Genomic DNA, 22,346 nt, shown 5'->3' on the forward strand with positions numbered 1-22,346 from the left:
AACCAGAGCGAATGGAAATGCCATTTACCTTCCCGCCACTGTGGTACCTGTCTATCTACTTGCACTGGCATGCTTTCAGACTGCTAGGCTGGGAGGAGCTGGGACCGAGCAACAGGAGCTCACCCCATCACAGGGATTTGAACTGCCAACCTTCCAATCGGCAAGCCCAAGAGGCTCAGTGGTTTAGACCACAGCACCACCCGCTTCCCTAGGATTATAATGAACACTTAAAGGAAGAATGGATTCTAATGCTCCTGCGTCTTCACTAATTGCTGCTTTAGTTATTTTATACTTTTTTGGGGAAAGGTTTTATAAAGATAACCAATAACTTTCTACATACATACATGTATCCCATCTGCACCAGTGAGCCTATTTATTAACCTGTTTTGCAACTTTCCCTTAAGTTTGTTAATTGCGTTGTTGGGCTTTGTGAGTGAAGAAGCAGATATCAGTGGTAGAATCCTGCATTTTCATATTTCACAGTGGTTAAAAATAAAGCCCAAATCCTCAATCTGGAAGACAGGCAGCTCAGCCAGTCATGCCCCCTGCACTCGGATAGACAGTCCAGTTGCTTCAGCATAGCTCATTGTGTACAAAAGAAGAAAGAAAGTGTTCCGTATTAGATACTATATCATAAGAAAATAATGGGTTCACATTGGTGTCTAGGAACAGAATGTTAAATGCACTGTTTCAAGTGTAGTGTTGCGCACAAATATCTGTGGTCATGTCATGTCCCTGTTGAATAAATCTAAACCTAATGTCAAAATTTTGACACGAAGTCTATGCTATATTGTTTCAGACAGTTATGTGGCAGAAGACCAGGGTGTCTGATCACAAAATGGCTTTCATGGCAGTAGTGGGAACTGCCGTTATGAGCGGCATGGTACCTTTTCAACACCATAGTGAAGATCCTGAGGTAAGTTTCTAATTATCTATATGATTCCCCCACCTGTTATTTCATCAGTTCAACCAGCATGAGTTCTTCACTTTTTAAATAAGGATATAAAATTGAGCACCGTGCTTATATTTTGGGTTGCTGTTCTGCTAAATTCCATTCCTTTCCATCTGCATATGTTTTGTTTCAGCAACAAAAAACACGCTTAATTTTTAAATTTCTTTTCTCAGTAAGGTGTAGTTGATATCTAAAGAACTTTTTATGCTTGGACCATCAATGGGTATATCATAGGAATGGCTTTGGAGTCTACCTGTTTGTCACTGGTTCACACAGTGAATTTCTAGCATCACATTAAAGGGGAACAAAGTTCGCACTTCTTAGGCTATAATCCTAACTAGATTTCCATGACAGTACAGGGGTACCTCGGTTTTCGAACGTCTCCATTGACAAACATTTCAGTTTTCGAACGCTGTAAACCTGGAAGTAAATGCTTCAGTTTTTGAACGCGCCTCAGAAGTCGAACATGCCATGCGATTTCCGCTGAGTGCAAGATCCTGAGGCCTAGCTGTCGGCTATTGATTTTTCGGTTTTTGAACGTTTCAGAACTCGAATGGACTTCCGGAACGGATTACATTTGAAAACCAAGGTGCTACTGTACAGTCACATGAAATCAATATGGCTACCTTCCAAGTAACTGTAATTAGGAATGAGGTAAAGATATTGTTCCTATAAAAAGGATGTAAAAATACTTAAGTGCTGCACATGCAGTGCTTTTGTGATTCTGATTGGCTTGCGGTTGGTTTGCTCTGTATCTTTTAAGGTTTCTTCATTGCTTCTTTTTAACATTAGTGGAGGTGGGTGAGATCTCTCTCACCTGCCTTGGATTAGTTTGGAAATTATCCGAGTCCCTCCCTCCCAGTGGCGTAGCGTGGGGGGTGCAGGGGGGGCCGGCCGCACCAGGCGCAACATCTGGGGGTTAGGGTTAGGGGGCGCAAATCCATGGGTTAGGGGGCGCAAATACACGGGTTAGGGGGCGCAAATTACTTGCCTTGCCCCGGGTGCTGACAACCCACGCTCCGCCACTGCTCCCTCCCGAGTCCCTCCCTCCCTCAGTTGAGAAGAACTTGATTATTTCCTGAATTATCTTAGCAGGGCTGTTCTTCAAAACATCCCATTAGGCAGAGCAGTGGAAAAAATGCTGGGGGGGCAAAAGAACATTTGTGTAGAAGGCCCTTAGGACAAGAAGATCTGCTGTGGGGGCTTCGAGCCTCCAGCAGCTTTTCAAATTCAGGCTTAACTCCAGAAATCTACCCTAGTTCAGAATTAAATCTCAGTTGGAGATGAATTCATGGTTAACTTTAATGTCTGGTAAGTGCTGACCAGGGGAGTGAGAACCACCTGGTGAGGTTATGAATGACATCTAGGGTTACCCGGTGACCTTCAAACCTGGATGAGATTTGAACTTGGCTTTTCAACATCCAAATTTAGTGCTCTGTCGACAGCCTCACACTAACTCTTGATCTCATTCATCGTCATCTGCCTTGATTTAATTTCAAGGAAAGTGAAGCAGGAGACTTCTAAATGCCATGAAAATCTGGAGTCATTTCTTCTTTCTGATCCGAACCTTCTAGTTTTTGTGAACTGATTGTCATGGGAAACAGTGGTTTTTAATGGCCAGTTTAATTGCAATTCTAGGTGTTTCTCAGCGGCTTTCTTCCAAAGCCCAGTTCAGATGGTTGTTTGACAAGTCATTCAAGTGCAGAAAGGAGCTTCATCTTTGTAAACAATCGACCAGTGCATCAGAAGGAAATTCTAAAGGTACGGTTTTTCTCAGCTCCTTGTCCCAGCAGATTATAAAATATTTGCCAGGTTCCAAAGAGCTGCATTAGCTGCACGCAGTGGCTAGGTTGCGCCAGCAGGGTTTTTAATTTTGTCAAGCAGGCCACATCATTTGAAATTCCCTTCAGTTTCAGAGTTGGTTAGTATGAGATAGAGATGGCAATGCCAAATCCCACTCTAAATGTAAAGGACCCCTGGCAGTTAAGTCTAGTCGTGAACGACTTTGGGGTTGGGGCGCTCATCTCGCTTTACTGGCTGGGGAGCCGACATTTGTCCACAGACAGTTTTTCTGGGTCATGTGGCCAGCATGACTAAGCCGCTTCTGGCGAAACCAGGGCAGCGCACGGAAATGCCGTTTACCTTCCTGCCGGAGCGGTACCTGTTTATCTACTTGCACTTTGACATGCTTTCAAACTGCTAGGTTGGGAGGAGCTGCGACTGAGCAATGGGAGCTCACCTCGTTGCGGGGATTTGAACCACCGACCTTCTCATTGGCAAGCCCAAGGCTCAGTGGTTTAAACCACAGCACCACCCCGTCCTAGTTTGTGTAATTAGTTGCATGGCTCTTTGGATCCTGGCCATGAATTTTTGCCTTTTATATATCATAAAATTGAGAGAGATGCAATCTTTCTTAATAAGATAACAGTAAAGGACCCCTGGACTGTTAAGTTCAGTCAAAGGCGACTATGGGGTTGTGGCGCTCATCTCACTTTCAGGCCAAGGGAGCTGGCGTTTGTCCACAGACTGCTTTCTGGGTCATGTGGCCAGCAGGACTAAATCGCTTCTGGTGCAACAGAACACCATGACAGAAACCAGAGTGCACGGAAACGCCATTTACCTTCCCGCCGCACCAGTACTTATTTATCTACTTGCACTGGCGAGCTTTCGAACTGCTAGGTTGGCAGGAGCTGGGTTCAGAGCAACGGGAGCTCACCCTGTTGCAGGGATTCGAACCGTTGATCTTCTGATCGACAAGCCCAAGAGACTACTGATGAACAATTAATTAGTGCATTAGTTAACTCTTGTAAGTGTAGAATAGTAATGAACCAATTCTATTGACTCTCACATCCATTTACAATGCTTAATGAAAAATTGTAGGTCAATACCTACATTTCAATATTTCTGGTAATAACATTTCAACATTTCTGGTAACAAGGTCTTTTACAAAAATTTCACAACTCTTTGAAAGCTAATTCCTTCCTATTAATGGGGGACTCCCCGCAAGATGTTATAGAAAAATTCATGCTCTGCATGCACATAAAATGTTGCTACTTGCACACATAGAAGATAAGTATATATCATATTAAAGTTTTGTATTGCATTCTTATTGCATTTCTAATTGGAAAGTACATTTTAAATGCTATTCTTTTTGGTTTTAGCTGGTTCAACAATACTATAACCTGAAGTCACACAAGGATTCTAATCGTTCACACCCTGTTTTCTTTATCAACATTGCTGTTCCTCCATCTGCTGTGGATGTCAATTTAACACCAGATAAATCTCAAGTGTTTCTGCATAATAAGGTACAGCGTGTCCATTTATATATAAATGAGCAGTCTAATAATGTTGTTTTGCTACAATTACAGTTAAAAATGTGTTTAGATTTTTAAAAAAATAATAATGCTTCTATGCAAAACTTTAGGTTTAAGAATAAGCTGAGCAGAATCCGTTTTCAGTTGACTTAATTATGCTGTAGCTAGCTAGCATAAGTTATTTATCACAATAATTTACTTAACATTTTTCTTCTTTAGGAGTCTGTCTGTCTTGCTGTTGAAAATGTCTTGACCTCACTCTGTGGACCTCTACCTGGGACTGCTTCTTGTGAAACTGATTCGTCAGGAGACATCTTTGTTAATGAAGCAGAACAAATGAATGTGTCTGTAAATGAAGCTGAACCCAGGAACATCGATTCACATGCACACACTCAATTGATTTCATTGAGTAATGCACAAAATAGTGGAACGGAAAAACCCACAGAGGTTTGTTTGGAGAATCAAATGTTGTATAATAATTCAGCTGTAGGGTTTTCTACCAAAAATGAACTATCTGGCTGCGAGACAGCTGTGTCTGATAGATTTTTGTGTGAGCACCAACAGAATAAGTCTAAGGTGATATTTAACCTAGATGGCAATCCTTTAACAGACACAAATTCTAAAAATGACCTTGATGATGATTTGAGAAATGACCATTTCCAGGAAGCAGTAGAGAGAACCACAACTCTAAAAGACTTTTCTGAAGTAACTGCTGATAAATGGAGTTTGGGGAATGCATTTAAGAATACCAGAGGAGAGAACATTGAACCTGTTTGGATTTTGGTTCCTGAAATGGAACGTGCAAGGCCTCAAGAGAGAAGAAATGATGATGGCCAACAAACATCTCAAGGGGGAAGTAGCATTCAAAGTCTGAAAAAAACAAACGTGGTAAATGATAAACTGGGACAGATTACAGCCTATGACATAATAAAAAATCGGATAATAAAGAAAGCCATGTCAGCATTTGACTTTTTTACTCAAGACCATCGCCCACAATTGTTAGCTGAAAATACCAAAGTGAGCATGGAAGAACTAATGCTGAAATTGGAAGAAATGTGGGAAACACTGAATGAAGAAGAGAAAAAGAAGTAAGTTTACAAACTTCACATCTGCTCACTAAAACTGGACAGTAGTTTCCATCCTGTGTGTGACTCATGTTCAGAAACAAGTTTTATCCATATTGATTTCAAAACCAGAATGGAAAATGCTTTTGGCTTGATAAGTGTAACATCTTGTATAGATAATTTAATTCTAATTATCTACTGCTTGCTGATTTATAAACTTAGGTGTTGCTGCCTCCGTCCCTCAGTTTTCCATTAAATGTATTCACAAATCTGTATGAAACAGCTTAATGCCTGTACAGCTCATAAATTCCCATAATCTTGTATACAGTGCATATAGTTTGTATATCATATTTTGCATTTGGCGTTAATACTTTCCGGGTTAGTAGCGGTAAACAATACAAACATAAAATCAGTAAAGTAATGTGTTGATAAGCACTACTACAAACAGAACTGGCTGCTGAACATTGGGGTACTTATAAGAGACAAGATATTAACTAAGATGATAAAATAGCGTGGGAGAATGACATTTATTTTTCTTCCAACAATTAATTTTGAGAGAAAACATATTTTATAGGTGGATATATAATGACTCTGACTGAAACATTGCTAGTTTTTCATATGTTCCTTTTCTTCCCCCTTCTTCCCCTCTTTGTTAAGATATGAAGAAAAGGCTGAAAGAGACTTGGAGCGATACAACAAGCAGAGCAGAAAAGCTGCGGATCAGAGTATACAAAGATCAACAAGGGAGAGAGAGAGAAAACATAAGTCCAAACTTAAAGACTGCCTAATTAATCAACAGAAACTTGATAAACTTTTTCATTCTCAAATGGAGGAGAAACCAAATAGTTGCAAAGCAATAAAAAATGTTCAAGTGCCCTTCTCTATGGATTCATTCAGACATAAACTTCATGTGCTTAATCAGAAAGAGACTGTTAAGGATGATCCTTGCCTAATTCGTCTTCCGAATTTTCCTGATGCGTGGATAATTGCCTCTGAGAAAAAGATAATGATGTTGAATCCGTACAGAGTAGAAGAAGCCCTTCTGTTTAAAAAACTGCTTGAAAACCATAAACTTCCTATACAGAAACTAGACAACCCGATTATATTAACTGATAGGTAAGGCAAAAGCCATTTCAAAAGCAGATCATATAAAGGGCCGCAAGCAAATGATTCATTATATTTTATATTTTACAACAGTGTAATAAAAGTGATTCCACCTTCCTGCATTCTCTCCCAAATCCAGTATAGACCCAGCTTATATAGTTACAATCTAACAGAGATCCTAAGATCTCCAGCTTCATTTTGCTTGTTCTAAATGTGCCTGTGGCCTATTTTGGACATTACATTCCAAGCTTCCCAAACCCTGGTTTTATTAAACTCAAAATGCGCCTCAGGCCTGCTCACCAGCTTCTACACTGCCAGCCTGGTCTCTTCCCCGTTATGTCTGAAATAGGAAACCGTTGTTTAATACCGTTTCCCTCATCAGGGTCCTTAGTCCATGGCTTGACCCTGGTTGGTAAATTGACAGCAAACCATGGTCCTGTGTTTCAGACACAATAGGAATCAATGTTGAAGCCAGAAAATAACAGACGGCAGGGTACTGGACATTAAAGCTTGACATTACAGCTGAATTGGCCCTATGATTGTCGTATGCATTGAGGTATAATTATATTCCAGTATCAAACAAATTCAGTTAAGGAGATTTGATAAGATATGTATAGATACCTACAGAGACTACTGGTTCAGACAGCCAGTACAAGACACATGTAGTCCAAGAGTTAGACCAGATTTTATTTACCCTTGAATGCCAAAGGCGCCCTGGTGATTTTTTGAAAGCCTACTACCTATACAAACAAAATGTGGCAGTCTTAGTAAATATCAGTGGTGGGGGTATGAAATATGACATCATCAATATGGCCACCATTTTGTGAATCACCTTTTAGCTGTGCTTTCTCCAAGGAAAGGCTTGCTGTTGCCTGGTCGCCATAATGTTTTGACTGAGTAGAGGGAACAAGGAAACCTTTGCTTTCCTTGCTTTCTCTGGCATTGTCTGTTCTTGTCTTAAGTTGAGAAGGGAAAGAGCAGGAAACACTGGATGCCAGAGAGAAAAGAACTGTGCAGTTACTTCCTTTGTTCCTGTGGGCCTTTGCTCTTCGGCCCAACTATATGTGACGGCATTTAAATATCTTTAATATTAGGGGGGTGATTTCTAGCAGGATTTCCGCATGCGGGGAAGGGAGGTTTCGTCCTTCTCTCCTCAGCTGTGATCCCAATGGGAAAGCCCCACATGTGCTTCAGTTGGCAAAAATAAAAGTGTCTCGATGGTTTCCCCTACATCACTTAACTAGAAGAATTAAGATTGCAACTGCAATGATTTAAAATGGACAGCAGCTACTGTGACTCTCTCCTTGTGGGGTAACACAGGACAATGGATAGCTGGGAAGATGTATTCTAACAGTGTATATGTTTTTGTAGTTGCTGTCTGAGCTGGCATCCTCAGAAATACAGTGGTACCTCAGGTTACATACGTTTCAGGTTATAGACTCCGCTAACCCAGAAATAGTACCTCGGGTTAAGAACTTTGCTTCAGTATGAGAACAGAAATCGTGCTCTGGCGGCGCGGCAGCAGCAGGAGGCCCCATTAGCTAAAGTGGTGCTTCAGGTTAAGAACAGTTTCAGGTTAAGAACGGACCTCCGGAACGAATTAAGTACTTAACCCAAGGTACCACTGTAAAGCAGTTCTAAAATTTCCTTGGTGTGTGCTTTGATTGTGGGACACTATTAAAATTTGATTCTGTCTCATAAAAGTGATTAATGATTGATTTTCAGTCTTTTTAGTGACTCGCGTTATAAAGAAGTTCTTTGCAATATGCCCAAGGAAAGCATAAGATTTGATGGGTCATCCTACTTGTCGGATACAAGACTTACAGCAAACGGATTTAAGATAAAGATAATACCAGGTATGGTGTGGCTTCATATTTTGATTTAATTCAGCTCCTGTAGTTCTCATTACTTGCTTGCCTCTTTTTCATAGTACTGTATATAACAATATTTGTGTTTCATTACCACATTTGTGTCTAGAAAAAAACAGCCCCTATTCTCCACTATGGGCCCCTCCAGACTTCCCTTTTACTGAGCATTCATTATGATTTTTTGCTTATAATGTAATATGCAACCAGTTGTACCCGCAGATGTTTTGGGCTTGTCGTAGTCCTTCGTTTGCAATCAGTGCATGTCCTGCTGCTTCCTCTGAAAATCCTGTAACGTTTCATACCACAAATGTTCTGCCCTGAGCCCAGTTTTAAAGAGGAAGAATGGACTCTCTCTCTTGAAAAGGACATACGAATTGGTGCCGCCTCATAGCTTGACCAATCACAGCTCGCAAGCAGCTCGTAGCTAATTCAAATCATAGATTTTAAAATAATAGTGTAGACTCACATACCAGCCAGCTTCCATTTTGACTTGAAATGCTCATTTTGGGCTTCTCTGAAGTACATAAAGACAAGAAGTGAGCAGGGGGAGCGCTGGCCTGCAATGACACCCATTAGAGAGGTACTGGAACTATGCTCTGGCTGAGAAAAAGCACTGATTTTAATAATAATAATAATAATAATAATAATAATAATAATAATAATAATAATAATTTTTATTTATACCCCACCCTCCCCAGCCAAGGCCGGGCTCAGGGCGGCTAACAAGCAATAATAAAAACAAGTTGAATGAATACAACTTAAAAACAAGATTAAAATACAACATTGAAAAATTAAAATATTAAAATGTACTTAATATTTAAGTACTTAATATTGATTGGATTATTTCCACTGTTCACAGAGGTATGCATAGCATGAAGCAGGGGGCAGGGGGTTGGACTCGATGGCCCTTGTGGTCTATTCCAACTCTATGATTCTATGATTCTAAGCAGAGTCTTCAAATGTTTGCAAGGACTTGAAGAAATAAACCAGCAGGTCTCTTGGGTGACTGACCAGCAATCCTTGCCCTGCTCATCTTCATTCACTCAAAATCATTTAATTTCTCAGGGTTGTATTCTATACTATTCCTACTCAGAGTAGACCCATTGAAATTAATGCGTGACTAATTTAGAACCATTAATTCCAGTGGTTCTACTCTGAAAGGGGCTAGCATGAAATTTTGCTGGCCTCCTTTTTAAATTCATCTCTGTAATCCTGCGGATTAGAGAATAGGGAGAAAAGAAGGTGTCATGCAGTATGACGGAGACATGTGGCACACCCGAGCTTAGCACATAATTCATGCTCTCACTTAGATGTTCAGAGAATATAATGTTACGTTCCCAATGGTACAAATGTGTTGGCATATTTTGCTAGTCTCTAATAAGTAAGGCCCACATAGGCCATGTGTGATTAGTTTCCTGTGTAAAAACTTCCTTGCTTGTGAATAAAAGTAATTTCTGTTTGTTTACACATTTCAAGCTTTTTTCTTAATAATAATAATAATTCTATTATTTATATCCCACCCATCTGGCTGGGTTGCCCCAGACACCTTGGGTAGCTTTCAACACATAATAAAACATGAAACATTAAAAACTTCTTGATACAGGGCTGTCTTCAGGTGTCCTCTAAAATTTGTGTAGTTTGTTTTTAATCACCTTGATATCTGATGGGAGGGCATTCCACAGGGAGGGCGCCCCTGTCAAGAATGCCCTCTGCCTGGTTCCCACTAAGTTCACTTCTCACAGTGAGGGAACCATCAGGAGGTCCTCAGAGCTGGACCTCAGTGTCTGGGCTGAATGATGGGCGTGGAGACGCTCCTTCAGGTATACAGGTATTTCTTACCTCACAAGGTCAAGAAATGGATTGTACCACTCATAGAATTGTAGAGTTCGAAGGTACCCCAAGGTTCATCTAACCCAGGCATGGCTAAACTTGGCCTTCCAGCTGTTTTGGGACTACAATTTGCACCATCCCTGACCACTGGTCCTGTTAGCTAGGGATGATGGGAGTTGTAGTCCCAAAACAGCTGGAGGGCCAAGTTTGGCCATGCCTGATCTAACCCAACCTCCTGCTATTCAGGTATCTCAACTAGAGCATCCAGGACAGATGGCCGTCCAACCTCTGCTTAAAAATCTCCAATGAAGGAGAGACCACCACCTTCCATGACAGTCCGTTCCACTATTGAACCGCTCTTACCCTCACTGCTGTACTATTCAGTTCCTCTCATCTTAGTATGGTTTTGCCTAGACTGCTAAACTGGTGAAAGAGTAGCATTGTCCAGAGTGCAGGCCGGACATTGTCACAGCCAAGCCTTTGGGCTGTCCCGCTCTTACACCAGGCATGCTGAAGACCTTCTGCTTAGCCTCAGATTAGCCACTCATGTTTTAACAGCCACTCATTGTTTTAACAGCTAAAGTACAAATAAGATGTTTCGGTCAGTATTGTGGGGGACGTGAGCTTTAATTGCAATATGATGCCAAGCTGGTAATTCGCTAGGTCCAAACAAAGATTTGCTGTGAGTTTTGAGAAACGCTATAGCTTCATGTGCTACCATTTCAGCCTTGTATGTAGAGGACTGCTGACAGATCTGCCGTAACATATGGGCATCTCAAAGGATAGGTCTTTAAAAGGAAAAAGGGTGGGGGAAAGATAGAACCTTGGAACAGCGTCTTTTTAAAAAAATAAATTTTATTAAATTCTTGCAAACTACATCAGCCAAGACATACAGACATTTAAAAGGTAAAAATAAAGAAATAGAAAAAAATAGAAAAGAAAAAGAATAGAAAATAGATATCAGAACAGTGTCTTGATGAAAAACCAATTCCCTTCAAGAAGAGTGTTTTCCTTTTTTAACCATCCACAAGTCTGGTGAATGCAGGGTGATTTTAAATTCAGTTTATAAATAAGTCTCCAATTAGCATATTCTGTAATCCCAACTACATGTATTGCTGTAGAAACACAGTTTGTGTTTGATTTAAAACTCTTTAGCTTGACTTCCCAAATGTCTATCCCTGCATCAAAGTTTATAGTTTCTGATCAATACTCTCTTGTACTTCTGGGGAGCAGAACCTGTTTTTGGGTGCCAAGATTAATACCCAGAAAAACAGGATATGGTATAGAGCACAATTTATCTACTGGCGCTTGTCTCACTCCAAGGGGGGAAATTATGTTAATATATATGCAGTTTTAGGGAGGCGGGTGGCGCTGTGGGTTAAACCACAGAGGCTAGGACTTGCCGATCAGAAGGTCGGCGGTTCGATTCCCCGTGACGGGGTGAGCTCCCATTGCTCGGTCCCTGCTCCTGCCAACCTAGCAGTTCAAAAGCGTTCCAAAGTGCAAGTAGATAAATAGGTACCGCTCCAGCGGGAAGGTAAACGGTGTTTCCATGCGCTGCTCTGGTTCGCCAGAAGCGGCTTAGTCATGCTAGCCACATGACCCGGAAGCTGTACGCCGGCTCCCTTGGCCAATAAAGCGTGATGAGCGCTTCAACCCCAGACTGGACCTAATGGTCAGGGGTCCTTTACCTATATGGAATTTTTTTAAATTCTATAGAACAATAATAATAAAAAACAGTGCCTGCTCAAAAGCAAAACCTATTAAGTTCAGTTTGTCTTACTGCCACATAAGTAGGTACAGGATTACAGCTTTAATAATTGTAGAATCCTTCCTCCTGATGAGGAAGCTGTAAGGGTGGAAAGGCGGTTCTTTCTTGTTTGTTTTTTGCTGTGCCAGCTCCAGACAGATCAGTGGGTGACCCAACTCCCATAATCTCCCCGACTCCCATAATACTCTTTTTGGGGTAATCCGGCACAAGTAGGGTTGCCTCCACTTCACTCATCTGTAGCTGGAGACTTTCCCATGGTGGAAATCAGTGGACAGGGGTGTCTCCTGACTGCTACCCTCTCAGAAGTGCTGATCGGAGGATGAGATATAATTCAGGGTTTACTATGTACACACTGATCCAGACTACTTTGCTCCCCTGCCAGCACGTGAGAAAAACAAAACTGACCTTTGGCTTAGATGTCTAGACTTGGGGGATCATTGTACGTTTTGCTCCAAATAAGAGAATCATAGAATTGTAGTTGGAAGGGGTCACGTCTAGTCCAAGCCCCCACAATGCAGGAATCTTTCTCCCAATCTGAGGCTCGAACCCACGTCCCTGGGATTAAGAATCTCATGCTCTACCATTTGAACTATAAGCTACAATATGTAGCCAAGTAGTGCCAGTGAAGGGGAGGGAATTCTCCTCCCCACACCTACCATTTCCCCAATCTGCAGAACTCTTTTTAGCTCTTGGCTGGATAAATTAGTACAGTGGTAAAAAAGGTAAAGGTACCCCTGCCCGTACGGGCCAGTCGTGTCCGACTCTAGGGTTGCGTGCTCATCTCGCTCAAGAGGCCGGGAGCCAGCGCTGTCCAGAGACACTTCCGGGTCACGTGGCCAGCGTGACTAAGCGGCATCTGGTGAGCCAGGACCACCGCCGCACACGGAAACGCCGTTTACCTTCCCGTTATAAAGCCGTACCTATTTATCTACTTGCACTTAGGGGTGCTTTCGAACTGCTAGGTGGGCAGGAGCTGGGACCGAACGACGGGAGCTCACCCCGCTGCGGGGATTCGAACTGCCGACCTTGCGATCAGCAAGTCCTAGGCACTGAGGTTTTACCCACAGCGCCACCCGCATCCCAGTACAGTGGTACCTCGGGTTAAGAACTTAATTCGTTCTGGAGGTCCGTTCTTAACCTGAAACTGTTCTTAACCTGAAGCACCACTTTAGCTTATGGGGCCTGCCACTGTACCGTGCTAACGCCGCGAAATTTCTGTTTTCATCCTGAAGCAAAGTTCTTAACCTGAGGTACTGTTTCTGGGTTAGCGGAGTCTGTAACCTGAAGCATATGTAACCTGAGGTACCACTGTATAGATTTTCCTGCTTTGCAGTTGTGTACATTGGGTCAAGCTTGTCATTCTGTTGCCTGGTTGCTACCTCCCTGTTCATCTCAGGTATGTTATTGATCGTATCACTCTTAGTATAAATAATTGTGGGGATCCCAACAGCTTTATTCTCTCCATTATGAAAACTATCTTTTTGCTCTACCCTATGTGATTCTTATCTATCTATCTATCTATCTATCTATCTACCTACCTACACACACACACACACACACACACACTTGTAAAAAGTACTGGCATTAAGAGATTGAAGGTTTAATTGTGATCTGAACTTAGCACAGGATCTGGAAGGTTATAAAGTTCAGTACTTGAGCATTTTGAGAATTAGGGAAGTTTTTAGATAAAATGTATTCATGTATTTTACACATTTTAGACTGCAGAACTGTACAAGCTGTTAAATGTTGAAGGTGTGGTTGGGATTTGGCAGACTTTAGGCTTATATGGTAGTTGTGTTAGATTTTTAAAAAAATGATAATTGGGACCATTTTGAACATAATGGGATTTATGTTACCTTGAGAACCTGTGGCTCTTTTATTAGAGAGGTTGGCAAATAAATAAAGCAAAAACGAAACTCATGTTGTTAGCAGATTAGACTTTAGAGACCAAATGTCGGGAGGGGGGAATTTTCAAAATAGGCATCAAGCATCTCTCACTCTCACTCTCTCTCTCTCTCTCTCTCTCTCTCTCTCTCTCTCTCTCACACACACACACACACACACACACACACACATATACAGTGGTACCTCAAGTTACATACGCTTCAGGTTATAGACTCCGCTAACCCAGAAATATTACCTCAGGTTAAGAACTTTGCTTCAGGAGCAGCGCAGCAGCAGCAGGAGGCCCCATTAGCTAAAGTGGTGCTTCAGGTTAAGAACAGTTTCAGGTTAAGAATGGACCTTCAGAATGAATTAAGTTCTTAACCCAAGGTACCACTGTATAGAATTAAAGCTTTGTTTCAAACATTGAACTACTAACAAAAATTTAAATAAGCATTTAGCCAATGCTTTCCAAAGTTGAACTTGAATAAACTGAAGCACACTCACCGTGCAAGTAACTAATAATGAAATATTTTAAGTTGTGTTCTTCATTTTAAGAAAATTAAAAATGTGTAGCTCTGGGGATCTATAATTGCAACTTTACAGCACAGTTTGTGTTGTATGCATGTTTATGCATGTTTACTCAAAAGTAAGTCCCGATGAGCTTAGCCCCCAGCGTGTCTAGGATTGCAACAACAATTTTCAATGTGTATATTTTGTTGTGTAAATCAAAACAGTATTTAAAACACACTCGGTAACTCCAGGTATCATTGTGCTCAGTTTATTCATTTGTTTACTATTTGGTGTTTCAGCTATGGGAAATCAGCTGGAAATAGAAGGAATGGCAAACTGTCTGCCGTACTATGGGATACCTGATCTGAAAGAAATTCTGAGTGCTGTGGTAGATTGCAATGCAAAAGAAGTTCATGAGTGTCGACCTCTTAAAGTCATGAACTACCTGGAGGTAAGTATTGCTTTATGGTTTGCAAACTCTTCTTTAGCATGCTGCTTTTAATGCCACTGTCCTATCAAAAGATACAGCTTGATGCTTAAATATAAAGCATTGCTACCTAAAAGGAGAAATTAATACCAGACGCAATCACAATACAGATCAGGCCTGGATGACTGTTATTTGCATTACAATAAAAGGTTCCATTGGCACAAAGGGGTGCCCTTCTTCCAATTCAGGTAGCAGATTTAGGTTTCCTGATCTGGAACGCACAAGCGGCCAGAGTGTTTAAAGCTCTACTCCTGTGCCCCAGTCCAGATCGCTTTCCTCCACCACCCATCTGGTGGTTGTTGTTTAGTCGTGTCCGACTCTTCGTGACCCCATGGACCAGAGCACGCCAGGCACTCCTGTCTTCCACTGCCTCCCGCAGTTTGGCAAGCTCCTGCTGGTAGCTTCGAGAACACTGTCCAACCATGTCATCCTCTGTCATCCCCTTCTCCTTGTGCTCTCCATCTTTCCCAACATCAGGGTCTTTTCCAGGGAGTCTTCTTTTCTCATGAGGTGGCTAAAGTATTGGAGTCTCAGCTTCAGGATCTGTCCTTCCAGTGAGCACTCAGGGCTGATTTCCTTGAGAATGGATAGGTTTGATCTTCTTGCAGTCCATGGGACTCTCAAGAGTCTCCTCCAGCACCATAATTCAAAAGCATCAATTCTTCGGCGATCAGCCTTCTTTATGGTCCAGCTCTCACTTCCATACATCACTACTGGGAAAACCCATCTGGTATCAACCTCTAAAAAGCTATTCATGTAGTTGCTAAGCCAGGAGTGCCCAAACTGTGGTCTGCAAAATGTCTGGATTTGTGGTGGAAGATGGAAGATGGCCCATCAGATACCCATATAGATTTTAAAACTGTGTTTTTAATGGCCATTTTTATTTCTTATATATTGCATTTTATTGTTTTACAGTTTGAATCCTGTGGAATTGAAACAGTAAAATGCAACACATAAGAAATGAAGCAACAAAAATATAGTTAGAAATCACACGGCCTCTAAAATAGAGCATTGCAAGCAGAAAAATATTTGAGTGGTCCATCGAGACACTCAGCAATTTTCAAAGGTTCTGTGGAGGAGAAAGTTTTGGAGCCACTGCCCTGAGCCATTTGAGTCTCCAGAATGTGGAATATATGAGCTAAAGGAAGGGAGGGGAGTGAAGAAAGGTCCCTTTCTTAATTTGAGCCAGCCCATGTATCAAATTCCATTCCTTCCTCTTTCCTTCAATGGCAACTTCTGAGTAGAATAATTTAGCTGCAGTATATCTGTAGGTCACCTATCCGAATCTGTACTTCAATTTATGGCAGGATCTTTTCCACACAGAAGAGTAACCTACGTACACATTGGGATTTGGGAAACTGGACTGCAGGGCAAATTTGTTCTAAAGTAAGCCTCACTGAGCTTGTTTCTAAATAACAGCCTGATCTTATTTCCGCAGCAAAAAGGGGGAAAAAGAATGTGGTTAAGAATGAGCTACTCCTTAAGCCCTTCTTATGATGGTTAACTGTTGCTTGGGAGCTGCCCCACATTTTGTTTGCAAAATTTCTTCTTTCATAGATTAGATTTGGGAAAAACCAAAGATACCTAATTCAGTTGCTTGGCCAAAGAAGATTGGAATATGATTTTCTATGAAAAAGTATAGTAGTAAAAAATGTTCAATGGAGAAGTTTGCACCCTATATAATTTATTGGATTTGATTGTAGCCTCAGGTTAATGTCTAAATGTAAACATTTTTGTTCCCATAGGGAGAAGCAGTAAGACTGTGTCGGCAGCTACCTTTGTATATATCCAAGGAAGATGTACAAGACACCATCCACAAAATGGAGACACAACTTGGAAATCAACATAAAGGCTGTGTTCATGGTCGTCCATTTCTTCATTATTTAACAAATATTCCAGAGTAACTAGCAAGGAAAAACCTCGTCCTGCAGTCACATTTCACACGATTACAAACAAAACTCCTTTTTTTGCATAATTTATTAAGAAATTATTTGTAACTGTCTTGTGTTTTGATCTCTATGAAGTGGAAGAGTGCTATTTTTTAAAATGAACATGAGCATTGAATTAATGGTATTGAAATGTGTTTTCGAATAATTCATTGTTTCTCAGAAAATATACTGAAGGACAAACCACATTCTGAAAGTGTAAGATCAGCTGATGGAAATTGATTTCCAAATAACTATTTTTACATTATTTTTCTACTGGACAAGTTTGTAGTTCATAATAAAAAAGTACAAAAGAAGACCGCTCACAGCAAGAAGAAAATGGAATATAATGTTTAATGCTGATTTGTCTCCACTAAACTAAATGGATACTCAGGGTTGAAGTGTATGGCTCTATTTACAGATGCATTTTCTACAAGTGAACAATATGTGGATACATCCAAATAAAAATTTGTATTTCTCTTGTGTTATTTCATATTCTAATTTCTCAACATTTATGAGATGGCTATTACTCAAAGCCACTGAAGCATATGCAGAATCTGCTTCTGCTTGGGGATTGTTTTGCTGAATTAGGAGCTCTAAGGATAATATTCAGATGTATATTCAAACATGAAACCTGGGTTGGATCTAGACACATCAAAGAAGTGTTTCAGTTAAATGCATTGTAAACCTTGCATGAGAAACCTGCTTGGCAAAAATGAAACTCCACTGTGCCATCTGTTGTCACAGTGTTGTAATGAATATACGGGACACAGGTGGTTCTGTGGTCTAAACCACTGAGCCTCTTGGACTTGCTGATCAGAAGGTCGGCGGTTTGAATCCCCATGATGGGGTGAGCTCCTATTGCTCTGCCCAAGCTCCTGCCAACCTAGCAGTTCAAAAGCACGCCAGTGCAAGTAGATAAACAGGCAGCACTGCGGCCAGAAGGTAAATGGCGTTTACATGCGCTCTGGTTTCCATCAACAGTGTTCCGTTGCGCCAGAAGCGGTTTAGTCATGCTGGCTACATGACCCGGAAAGCTGTCTGTGGACAAACGCCAGCTTCCTTGGCCTGAAGCTCAACCCCGTAGTCGTCTTTGACTGGACTTCACCGTCCAGGGGTCCTTTACCTTTTTACCTAATGCATATACAACACACATATCTTTATCTAGCTGAGTTCTTGGTGAGTCATCACTGGTGTATCACTTTGAAAAATTAATCTGTGGACTGTTGCACTCAGCATAAGGTTCACAAGATCCAGTTTTAATATTTCAAATTAGAGTAGTGAACTAACATTGCAGCATGTGGCTGTTTTTAAGAAAATACAGCCTTTTTTAAAAAGAAAAAAATACAGCCATCTGAGAAATGCACATTAGTAATCAAATGAAGCTGATTTGTGAACAATGGCAAAGTAGTCATCGCAGTCGTTATGTTGCAAAAGATTTTTATGTCGCTAATCAGTTCCGCAGTAATCTAGGTCTGCATGAGACACACCAAACATAATCAGATTTCACTGCCTTTTCCATAACTTCAGAATCTGGATATGACATTCTGTGCCACATTTGAAAGATACAGTGGTGCCTCACAAGACGAAAAGAATCCGTTCTGTGATTCTCTTCGTCTAGCGGTTTTTTCGTCTTGCGAAGCAAGCCCATTGACGGATTAGCGCTATTAGCAGATTTTAGCGGCTTATCAGTTTATCGGATCAGCTGATAAGCGGATTAGCGGATTAGAAAAAGGGGGGGAGGAAAAAAAACCCCGCAGGAACTCGCAAGACATTTTCGTCTCGCGAAGCAAGCCCATAGGAAATTCGTTTTGCGAAGCACCTCCAAAACGGAAAACTTTCGTCTAGCGAGTTTTCCGTCTTGCGAGGCATTCATCTTGCGGGGCACCACTGTAGGTTTTTTGGTTATTGCCACAGGCTAGGCTTGCTTGAGTAGAGGATCTGCAGTTCTCTATCCTTGGGTGTTTGTTAGAATCATAGAATTGTAGAGTTGGAAGGGACCCTGAGGATCATCTAGTCCAACGCGTTGCAGGAATATGCAGCTGTCCCATACGGGCATCAAACCTGCAACCTTGGCATTATTGGCACCACATACCAACTGAGCTTAAAAAGAAGAAGTCTGTTCTGCTAGTCTTTAACCACATGATTGTGAACATGGTAGTGGTTCACATGCGTTAGGGGACATTGGTTTATTAGAAGTATCTTGGATCTGTGATGCGGAGTGTGTAGAACATCCTAACTAAAAATCTAAGTCTTTACAAAACAGTTCGGTCATCTGCTGTATACACCAGAGAGATGGGGATATCTACTCAATGTGCCTTGGCTGTTTCTTTTCTGCATGCCTTTAACCCCCTTGAACTATTAATGAAGCTATCGTCTGTGCATGTGATAATGGCTGCGGTTATCACATGTTTAGCTACACTGAGGTTTTGTCCTGGTTGGACTCTGATGGGTATGTGTGATAGATGAAACTCAATCAAAAATTCTTCTTTTGCTGTTTGGCAGTGCAATTCTGTGCCTGTTTTTGCAGCCTGTGTTCAGTGGGGGCCTTCTCCCTAAGAGACGTTTCCTTTTTTTTTTTTATTACAACCACATTCATGTTGCAGTTTGAGTTCCTCATATGGGCTGCACAAATTTAAATGCACCTGTCTTGAAGGGATCATAGCATTCTAGAGTTGTAAGGGACCTTGTGGGTCATGTAGGAATGTCAATGAAATATACTCGGAGTCGAGAGTGGATTTCATGCTCTTTATTCAGCTCATAGTGGTGAGGAGGAATGGAAGTTTCCCCAGAATGTCTGCTTTATGTACATTATTTACACAATGGGCTGCACGTGATTGGCTAATTCCGGAATTCTCCTGTAGGCCAATCAGGTTGTGGATTCATTTCCATCTAGAGCTGGATTGGGTGGCTCCTACAGACCAATCATACTGCTGCATTGTTCTAGGACCAATCAGACTGCTGCATTCTGAATCCTATTGTTCTAGGACCAATCAGACTGCTGCCTTTTGGATCCTATTGTTCTAGGACCAATCAGACTGCTGCCTTTTGGATCCTATTCAACTCAGTACATAACAGTCAACTAAAGCATCCATGACAGCCATCCAACCTCTGCTTAGAAACCTCCAAGGAAGGAGAGTCCACTGCCTGTCATAGGAATCTGTTTCACTGTTGAGCAGCTCTTACTGTCAGAAAGTTCATCCTGATGTTGAGTCAGAATTTCCTTCCTTGTAACTTGAATCCATTGGTTCGGGTCCTAGCCTCTAGAGCAAGCTAAACATTCCCAACTCCCTCAATTGTTTCTCTATGAAGCATGGTTCCAAGACCCTTGATTTTCTTGGTTGCTCTCCTCTGCGCATGTTCCAGCTTATCAATATCCTTAAACTGTGGTGTGCAGAACTGGACACTGCGACAGGTGTGGTTTTACCAAGGCGGAACAGAGCGGTACTATGACTTCCCTTGATCTTGACACTATACTTCTGTTGATGCAGCCTAGAATAGCATTAGCTTTTTTTTTGCTGCTGCATCACACTGTTGACCAGGCTTCCTCAACCTTGGCCCTCCAGATGTTTTAAGACTACAATTCCCATCATCCCTGACCACTGGTCCTGCTAGCTAGGGATCATGGGAGTTGTAGGCCAAAAACATCTGGAGGGCTGAGGTTGAGGAAGCCTGCTGTTGACTCATATTAAGCTTGTCTACTAAGACTCCTAGATCCTTTTCACACATACTACTGGAAGCCAGATGGCCCTGTCTTATATTTCATAGAATTGTGGAATTGTAGACTTGGAAGCGACCATGAGGATCATCAAGTCCAACTCCCTGTAATGAATGAATCTTCTGCCCAACGTGGGGCTTGAACCCACAACCCTGAGATTAAAAGTTGCATGCTCTACATTTGTGCAGCTGGTTCTTCCTGCCTAAAGATATGTCCTGCAAGGCAGCAGGTCTGGATTTTCCCTTGGGGGTTTATTTCCAAAGCCTTCTAATGTATGAGTAGAGCTGCAAAGCAGTGAAGGTTTAGGATGAGAGTTTTCTTTCTAGATGAGTGCAAAACTACTACTACTACTTCTGTTTTTGTAATAATGTGAAGTTTCAACGAGCCTGTTGACAAGATCCATTAAAAAAAGCAACTGTACCAAAAGGAAATATTGTGAAAATAAGGATTTGGGGTGGGGGCAATTTTTTGTCCTCCCTCAAAGCGCCAGCAAAGCTGGTGGGGCTTCCCTCTGGCTAAATTCTGCAAACATATGAGGTCACGGAGACCCCCAAGTGTCCTATTTTCCAGGCACTGTCCCAGATTTACAGAAATCCGTCCGGTCTCTGATTTGAACCCAGAATATCCCGCTTTCCTTAAGATACCCCTATTTTCATTGGAGAAATGCTGGAGGGTATGGAGTTATGTGACCCCAGAGTCAGGGAGATAAGTAACTATACGGTCTTTAGAAAACACCTGAAGGCAGCCCTGTATAGGGAAGTTTAATGTTTTATTATGTTTTTTATTTATTTTGGAAGCCACCTGGAGTGGCTGGGGCAACCTAGTCAGATGGGCGGGATATAAAGATGATGATGATTACGGAATAGGACGTCCCTAGTTTCATTGAAGAAATGTTGGTATGGAGTTATGCAACCTGGAGCCAAGGAGATAAGTAACTATACAACCTGTAGAAGGGCAGCCCCATATAGGGAAGTTATTTTTAAACGTTTAATGTTTTATTATGTTTTTTAGGGTTCCCATATTTCAAAAGTAAAATTCGTGACACCACATGCAAAGTTGTTGAGCTTTTTTAAGGAAACCGCCAAGATTGTCGAGGAGCTTTCTTTTAGAAAACCGCCAAAGTTTTAGAAATAAACCCAAAATTGTTGAGCTTTTTTTGGGATAACTAACCCCAAAATAGTGATTTTAAGCTTTTGGAGCGCTTTCTGCTGTTTTTTCCGTCCATCCACCCAAGTTTCCCAGACATTTAGGCAAAATTCCTGCCCGACACCCATATTTACACCCCAAAAGCCTACTTCCTTATGTATGTTGGAAGCCGCCCAGAATGGCTGGGGCAACCCAGTCAAACGGATGGGGTATCAATAATAAAATGACGTTACCATGGACAATATGGCCAAATACAAAATACGGATTACGCAATAATATGCCGTTGAAAATGTTGACAATAGGACCCATGGGGGGGGAGGAGTCCAGAGATTCAGAGTAACCTCTAGATATGGAAAATGCATTTGGATTGTTATAACTTTATATTTGTAAATGATTTTAACAAATAATAACAATAATAAGATGATGGTGGTGATGACGAAATAGGATGTCCCTATTTTCACGGGATGAATGTTGGGAAATATGCACGCAGGTGTCAACCCCCCCCCCCCCCCAATCCCATCCACACACCGAAGATCTCTCGCTCTCTCACACCTCCACCCGCCCCCGCCCCCCCCGTTCCTTCTGTTGTGACTCCAACCGCCATTCCAACGGCCGCCGAACGTTGCCTCCATTCGAAACGAGCTCGCGGCCCCAGCTTGGCCAGAGAGCGAGCAAGAGAGTGAGAGAGAGAGGCGCGTCGCGGCCTTCCTCATCCCCTCACCATCCTCCTCCTCCTCTCTCCTCTCCCGGCGGGAAAAAAAAAAACCTCC

At 41.7% G+C, this 22,346-nt stretch overlaps 1 protein-coding gene and 1 long non-coding RNA gene across 2 annotated transcripts in view; one reads left to right on the plus strand and one right to left on the minus strand.

Annotated features, from left to right (window-relative positions):
* PMS1 (PMS1 homolog 1, mismatch repair system component) overlaps window positions 1–17,195 on the plus strand; it is a 54,531-nt gene extending 37,336 nt beyond the window's left edge. The window contains exons 6-13 of the mRNA XM_081163657.1: window positions 800–916; window positions 2,591–2,713; window positions 4,114–4,257; window positions 4,486–5,354; window positions 5,988–6,446; window positions 8,160–8,290; window positions 14,600–14,751; window positions 16,533–17,195. Coding sequence (XP_081019783.1) covers window positions 800–916; window positions 2,591–2,713; window positions 4,114–4,257; window positions 4,486–5,354; window positions 5,988–6,446; window positions 8,160–8,290; window positions 14,600–14,751; window positions 16,533–16,691 — 2,154 coding nt within the window. The 3' untranslated portion in view covers window positions 16,692–17,195. The remainder of the gene's footprint in view (window positions 1–799; window positions 917–2,590; window positions 2,714–4,113; window positions 4,258–4,485; window positions 5,355–5,987; window positions 6,447–8,159; window positions 8,291–14,599; window positions 14,752–16,532) is intronic.
* LOC308581831 lies at window positions 260–22,343 on the minus strand. Its single transcript, XR_014005316.1, has 4 exons — window positions 22,105–22,343; window positions 8,773–8,859; window positions 4,466–4,580; window positions 260–582 (listed from the first exon to the last, which is right to left on the minus strand). It is a non-coding gene; the product is annotated as an uncharacterized lncRNA (long non-coding RNA).
* Window positions 22,344–22,346: the final 3 nt, after the last annotated feature.

This window comes from Podarcis bocagei, assembly GCF_964188305.1.
Source record: "Podarcis bocagei genome assembly, chromosome: 1".
Classification (NCBI taxonomy): domain Eukaryota; kingdom Metazoa; phylum Chordata; class Lepidosauria; order Squamata; family Lacertidae; genus Podarcis; species Podarcis bocagei.